General features: G+C 35.3%; 1 protein-coding gene across 1 annotated transcript in view; it reads left to right on the forward strand.

Annotated features, from left to right (window-relative positions):
* Nucleotides 1-5,437: 5,437 nt before the first annotated feature.
* PHACTR3 (phosphatase and actin regulator 3) overlaps nucleotides 5,438-8,345 on the forward strand; it is a 272,870-nt gene continuing 269,962 nt past the window's right edge. Inside the window, exon 1 of the mRNA XM_053705489.1 lies at nucleotides 5,438-5,602. Coding sequence (XP_053561464.1) covers nucleotides 5,446-5,602 — 157 coding nt within the window. The 5' untranslated portion in view covers nucleotides 5,438-5,445. The remainder of the gene's footprint in view (nucleotides 5,603-8,345) is intronic.

Raw genomic sequence — 8,345 nt, forward strand, 5'->3', positions numbered from 1 at the left:
TCACAAGCAGTTCACATTTTCGGCATTCAGAGATGTCTGTCGAACATGATTCGCTGAGCGGATCATGTCGGACAGACCGATGAGTGGATCATGTCGGACAGATCGATGAGCGGATCATGTCGGACAGACCGATGAACGGATCATGTCGGACAGACCGATGAGTGGATCATGTCGGACAGACCGCTGAGCGGATCATGTCGGACAGACCGATGATAAATCGGCCCCTATGTGTCCTTGTCAAGCCACTTGAAATGGAAATTGATACATTTTAAATTAAAATTATAACTTTATGTAATAAAAATACACCCAAACACAATGCTGAAAACACACATTTCTTTTTATATGTTATCCTTATCTGTTTTTGATAACACGATAACTAGTTATAATTTAGTGTTTCCGACATCAGGCACTAGTGAGTTAATTTCCTCAAATACAGTCTATCTGTTCCAGAAGCCTTTTAATTGTTCTAAATAAAGAGTTCTCTCTTTTTATTTATGAATTTCAGTTTTTGGCCATTTATTAGTATCAAGTAACTAGATAATGAATTCTTTCTTTGAAACTATACTAAGAGGATTTTCTCAGCTCTTTAGGGATTTATTTAGCTTGATATATATTTTCTCCATACTGGAATCTGGTCTCTGCTATTATATTACAGTAGGTCCTAAGCACAATGATGTAAAATTATCACACATTATAGTTACTTTTTATTTCTGTAGAAAGCTAAAATAAAGGTACTTTAATGGTCTTTATGATCTTTGACGAGAACAGTGGACAATGTGTAAATTCTTTTGTGATTAAGGATTCAAGCAGAGAAAGCTTGGAATAATGTCTGCAGTGATTAGCATAGATAACACGTGCTTAAAAGGGGAACATAGAGTGAAACCAAGGGAAGAACAAAAATTAGTGGTAAATAAACATTGACACATTTTCTGTTTTACATTTAGCTGTTCTTTTTAAAAACAATATAGCAACGATCAAACTTTAAAGGGACAGAAAAGTGTGTGTGGGGGAAATGCTCTACTGTGTTTAAGTATTTTATTGTAGCAGTACTGCTTGCATATAACTGTGTGTTTAACAACGGCAAAGGAGTTAAACACATAGTTAACATCAGCTCAAGAGCAATGCACTACTAGGAGCTAGCTGAATACATCTGGTGAGCTAATGAGGAAGCATATTCAGGATCTGTTTCAGATCTTTCTAAGAAGTCTGACCCCAGTTCCCCCAGCCCGGGCAAATATCTTCATTTCTGGGGACTGACCTGGCTATGCCTGAGAAACACCCCTATTTGGCTCCTCCATGACACACCCTGCAGTCCAGCCAATAAAATACTAGTTGGCCACCAACTACAAGTCCCCTCACCTCCTTGTCCCTAAAAGCCTCCTGGTAATGTTGGAATGTGTGTATACTTGTGTAGCCCTCAATCACCAGTGAGCTTTCAGTAGTGCGCTACTGCTACTAAGCCTACCTATGATACAAAAGGGTAAATTTAAAAGGTAAAATTAAAAGTCTCTTAACATTGCATGCTTTACCTTAACAATGAAAGCCTGGGCAGACAAGGTTCACAACTAGAGAACCTGGTCACCAAGCCCATTGCCAGCATTTCGCAAGGAAATCAGAGAGGATGGTTTGTCATGTTTGGGGTGTTTTAACGCCACAAACTCTGAGGTGGCAGAGAGGTTAAAGGGTCACTCAAGTCAAAATTAATCTTTCATGATTAAGATAGAGGATGCAATTTTAAACAACTTTCCAATTTACTTCCTTTATCAAAATGTGCACAGTCTTTTTATATTTACACTTTTTGAGTCACCAGCTCCACCTCCTACTGAGCATGTGCAAGAATTCACATAATATATGTATATGTATTTGTGATTGGCTGATTGGTGTCACATGATACAGGAGGAGTGGAAATAGACACAAAATTTGAAAATCAAAAGGGAAGGAGAACAGCACACCTGTTTGTGGGGCACGGAGTAAGATTTGCCAAATCTTGTCAATCCAAATAGTCATACATCCAAAGCACTCCAGGCACCAGAAGAAATCTTTGTTTAAAAGACCTTTATTTTCAATAGTTGGGTCCAAAAATTTACAGGAGCAACGTTTCGAACCTACAATAGCTAGGCTCGTAGTCATGTACATGACTAAGAGCCTATTGTAGGTTCGAAACGTTGTTCCTGTAAACTTTTGGACCCAACTAATGAAAATATAGGTCTTTTAAACAAAGATTTCTTCTGGTGGCTGGAGTGCTTTGGATGTATACCTTTGAAATTTGTCAGAAAAAAAATCTACTACTCATTTGAAATTGGATGCTGCTTTCTACCCCCGTAAGACCGCTGCTCCTTAACGTGGTGGACTGCAATCATCCCGATACGATCGGGATGATTGACACCCCCTGCTAGCGGCCGATTGTTTACGAATGTGCAGGGGGCAGCATTGCACAAGCATTTCACAAGAAATGCTTGTACAATGTTAAATGCATTGTCAATTGTTGATTCTGTAAATCTACTGTATTTACTGGTCCTTTAAAAAGCAGTGGTCAAATGACTGCAACTTCTTGACTTACAGTAAGCAGCAGGGGCTCCAAATCAGCTTCAGCTGCTTGATAAATGGAACCCAAAGTATGGTTTGTATGTGAGAACCAGTGAGATGTAGTGCAAGAGTGTGAAGTAAACTTGTTAAGCATTAAAAAAAAGCCAGCAAACAGCCAAACTGTGCTCTGTAAAGTAGTTTTCTAGTGGTCTATTTGGCCAAATTAGAAAACTGAAAAAAATCATCTCAAATCTAGTGTGAAAAGTGTATTTTATGGATTTGTATCTCATTGGGGAGAAGTCTCAGAGAACTGTGTCTCACAAGCTAACCTGAGAAATCATTTGAATACTCATACAAATAGTTTTCCTATGGAAGTGAAATATAACCCTAGGTTTTACAATGTGTTTGGTGCTGCCTTTCACTTGTCAGTTTTAGACAGCAAGAACTTTTTTGTGTTTTGTCCCTCTTTTTATTGCTTTACTGATTGAAGCAGACTGTGTGTAAAGGATGTAAGCAGAAGATATAGAGGCCCATTTATCAAGCTCTGTATGGAACTTGTGGGCCCGTGTTTCTGGCGGGTCTTCAGACTCGCAAGAAACAGCAGTTATGAAGCAGCGGTCTAAAGACCGCTGCTCCATAACCCTGTCCGCCTGCTCTGAGCACAATTCAACCCGATCGAGTGAGCTGCTGGTGCAATGATGAATACGGGCTCGTATTGCTCTCCGCATTCAGCGAGGTCTTTTCTCTTTTAATGATAATGTAGCAGAGCTATACCAGGTTAAAACAGAGGATGATAAAACTGATTTGATGATGGCTGAATAAAAACAAGTTAACAGTTTTTGAGTCAGGCTAAATTTTTTAAGTTGCCTTAAAAAGTACAAACGTTGTTGAGACTTTTTAATTATAGTAAGAATCTTAACGTCCCATTTCAAATCATGTTGAATTGTTGTGCCAAGGAATTTGTTCAGTGTAACTCTGTCTACTATACAATCTTTCATTTTCAGAGAAGAAGTTGATGGAGACTTTTTTTTCTAAAATCAATTACCATCTCTTTGGTTTTATGAACATTTAATTCTTATTTGTTTGCTTCACTCCGTGTTACCAGCCGGTCTACTTCTATGTTATAGCTCAGTTCATCTTCATCTAAGATAAGCCCAATAGTAGTGTTGTCTGCAAATTCTAACAACTTCATAGATTCATTTGCAGAAGTACAATCGTTGGTTTACAAGGAATATAGTATCCTCCACAGATCTAGAAGATCTGTATACAAACTGTAGTGGATCTTCATTTGCAGAAGTACAATCGTTGTTATACAAGGAATATAGTATCATCCACAGATCTATAATATCTGTATACAAACTGTAGTGGATCTTCATTTGCAGAAGTACAATCGTTGGTTTACAAGGAATATAGCATCATTCACAGATCTATAAGATCTGTATAGAAACTGTAGTGGATCTCGAACGGTGTCAGGCAAGGCTTTTAGATGGTGCAGCATTATCTTTTCAAAGCATTTCATAATAACAGATGTAAGAGCAACAGGCCTGTAATTATTCATGCTCAAAATCTCTTGTTTCTTCAGAACCAGAATAATAATTGCAGATTTAAAACCGGCTGGTACAGCATATTGTGTTAAGGACTGGTTAAAAATATCAGTAAAAATAGGTTCAAGTTGGTCAGCACAATGATTTAACGTAGCAGGAGAAATATTGTCAGGGCCTGGTGCTTTCTCAGGCCTCTGTCTTTTAAAACTAGAGTTTACTTGTTGTTCAGTGATTTTAAATCAGAGATAATTACAGACGGCCTTTGTCAAATCTAGAGTAGAAGTTGTTTAATTGGTTAGGTAATAAAGTTATATTAGCTGAAGGTTTTGCTTTATAGTTTGTAATAGACTGGAGACCTTTCCAGACTGTAGTACTGTCATTTGCAGAACAAAGTTGTTTGAGTTTACCTTTATATTGTTTTTTACCACCTTAACTGCTTTTTTTTAACAAATATTTAGCTTTTTTAAATGCTTCTTTATCACCATTCATATAAGCTTCCTATTTAACAGAGTGCAGCTTCCTTAGCTCTAGAGTGAACCAAGGTTTATTATTATGGAGTTTACGTACAGACGTTGCTGGATTACAAACTCCTTCACAAAAGCTGATATAAGAGGTGACTGTATCAGCATAATAATCTACATTCTTATTGATAATATCCAAAAATATTCCAATTGGTGGATTCAAAGCCATCTTTTCATTCAAAAAATATAGATATAGATAGATATACTGTATATAGATATAATTAAATAGAAATAGATAGATAAATAGATAGACTATATGTATATAAATAGATAGATAGATAGATAGATAATAGTTAGATGATAGATAGATAGATAGATAGATAGTATATAAATAGATAGATAAATAGATAGACTATATATATATATATATAAATAGATAGAAGAAAAAAACTGAGAATTTGCATATCTTACCCAGAATTCTCTTGTGCATTGGTAACATTGTATATGAGGTATTTCTGGGGAAAAGCGAGTGGAGAATCTTGCCTAGATTGTGCTAATTTCCTATGCAAATATTTACATTGATTTAATTTTGAGACATGGAGGATTTTAATTTCAGTTTTTTTATCTCCCCCATAATTTTAATGAATTTTGGTTAAATAGATAGATAGATAGATAGATAGATACCCACTTACTATAAAAATGTTTTCCAGAGACACTCAATAATGTCTACAAGACCTAAAAAGACCACAGATACAGAATTTAACGAGCATTTTAATTGAATGTACTTTACCAACTGTGTCCACATCAATGGGCAGTTTACTAAATATAAGTTATAACAGGAAAACGAGGTATGCTCCATAATAATGAGTTACTGTATTTCTATTCTTTTTCTGTATGTTTCCAAAGCGGAGGAGATGGCTCAGTCACCTGCACTTCGTTCAGAGTACTTGGTCTCAGGGATGCGAACCCCCCCTGCCCGGAGGAACAGCAAACTGGCCACACTGGGCAGAATCTTCAAGCCATGGAAGTGGAGGAAAAAGAAAAGTGAAAAGCTTAAGCAGACATCTGCAGGTAATGTCTAAACTGGGGTTGGGGGCAACCCACCTCCACCTACATATCTATCTATCTATCTATTTATCTATGTATCTATTTATCTATCTATCTATATATCTATTTATCCATCTATATTTTTATCTATCATGTACTGCATAAATATTTATTATATTTAACTTGTAACAATGTCTAGCAGTTAAGAAACACATTAAAGTGGTAACTCATTTGTTTCTATAATTAAAGGTGCATTCTAAAGCCAAATTTATATAATGCAATTTGTTCAAGCCATGGGCATCTGCAAATATTTTTGGGTGAGGGAGGGTAAATTACCCCAAACAAAAAAATGTCAGTTGCAATACATACAGCAGAAGTTGCTTCTTATACACATGAACTGCATATCAATTAGAAAATAGTGACTTTTTGGCATAATAACTGGATGCTTATGCTTGTATTTAAAGGTCAATTTTTTTGGTGGGAGGGGATTAACCCCCTTTTCTCCCTCTTCCAAACACCCATGGTTAGAGCAGGTGATTTTTACATAACTGACTCTAGATAGCTATTATATAATTGTGAGGGATAAAGTCTTCCTTGCAGAACCTGAGCAGGACACAGTTGGTCAGCCACCCAACTCCGGCAATTACACAACTCTGCTAATCAACGGCCATTTGCAAGAGAGTGGTACATTACTTATGTATCTAAATTAAACACATCAAAATGTCCCTTTAAAGGTGAGAAATTATGGATAAAGCATGTATATTACCAAAATCAGATACTATATATAAAGCACAAATCAGGGCTAGATTACAAGTGGTGCGCCATTGTTAGCAAGGGTCACGATAATCAATATCACACCCGCGCTAACTTGCGCACATAATACAATTTGGAAATAAATGTGTTTGCTTAAACGTAAACAAATTTAGCACACACCAGGTTTGCTCGTGTAAAGACCTATATGTGTATATACATGTGTATTGATATATACATATATATATATATATATATCCTCCATGTGTATCTGCACTCTCAATGTCCAATAGTCACCAACCAGGGTGCCAGATCAGTAAGTATTCATAGTAATCTGCAACATAGGACTGCACTCACTGGATTTATGTAAAAAATCTCTTTAATTAGGTTAATTAAAGAGATTTTTTACATAAATCCAGTGAGTGCAGTCCTATGTTGCAGATTACTATATATATATATATATATATATATATATATATATATATATATATATATACACGCACAAACCAATATATATATATATATATATATATATATATATATATATATATATATACATACAGAGTATATATATATATATATATATATATATATATATATATATAAATATATACATAAATACAGATATAAACACAAACATATATATATATATACACACACACACATATATTGTTTGCGCAGGTCACAATAACCAATATCATGCCTCCACTAACTTGTGCGCATATTAAAGGTTGAAAATAAACGTGTTCGCTTAAACGCAAACAAATTTAGCACACACCAGGTTTGCTCGAGTGGAGACCTAGGGTAAAGTGTAAAAGTTAAAAAAATATCTGCACCAAACACAGCATAAATACATTAAAATAGTAACGTATTTATACACTATCTATTAAAAATGATGTATTTGAATATTATTATTTTATATAAGGGTTAAAAGATATATGATATATGACAAGGTATTTGAATGGAAATGGCTATAATGTGTATGTATATATATATATATATATATATATATATATATATATTGTTGTGGTTTCGCTCTGTTGGCTTATGCCTGTTTGTTTATTTACTGTGATTGTCGTGCCTGCTACTCTACTATCTAATGCGCTCACTTCATAGATAATGGTAAATTCATAGGTGGTTTGTTATTCCTATTAAAGGCGGAACTAGCACTTCTGGGATTGAGTTATATACACCAATTAAGTATTGTAGTAAGGCTCTGCATGTTTACCTATAAGGTTGCCTATTTTAATGTAGTGTTATGTTTGCTATGTGGTGGAGGGGTGTCACTGTTTTGTTTCATGCATTGATTTTCTAGTATATATTGCTTGAATTACATGAAGTCCAATTGTGTATTTTGTATTTTTTAGAACATATTTGTCTTCAGAAAGGCATAAATTGGGGCCGAAACGTCGACAATCAAACTGTTACTTTAAACATTTGGAAATAAAAATTATATTTTTTGCAAGAAAAATTCCTGTGAATGCCCTCCCAAGAAAAGAAAGATTCTATATACACTATAGAGGATAGCACCCAGGTAGTGAGTACACCCAGGAGGTTGGAGTGCTGGGCTACTGGCTAACTAACTTTTATATATATATATATACATACAGGTGAAACTCGAAAAATTAGAATATCGTGCAAAAGTTCATTTATTTCACTAATGCAACTTAAAAGGTGAAACTAATATATGAGATAGACTCATTACATACAAAGCAAGATAGTTAAAGCCGTGATTTGTCACAATTGTGATGATTATGGCTTACAGCTCATGAAAACCCCAAATCCACAATCTCCGAAAATTAGAATATAACATGCAATCAATAAAACAAGGATTCTAAATACCTGTAGAACAATATCGGACCTCTGAAAAGTATAAGCATGCATACTGTATGTACTCAGTACTTGGTTTGGGCCCCTTTTGCAGCAATTACTGCCTCAATGCAGCGTGGCATGTAAGCTTTCAGCCTGTGGCACTGCTGAGGTGTTATGGAAGACCAGGATGCTTCAATAGCGGTCT

Source organism: Bombina bombina, chromosome 1 (genome assembly GCF_027579735.1).
Source record: "Bombina bombina isolate aBomBom1 chromosome 1, aBomBom1.pri, whole genome shotgun sequence".
Classification (NCBI taxonomy): Eukaryota; Metazoa; Chordata; class Amphibia; order Anura; family Bombinatoridae; genus Bombina; species Bombina bombina.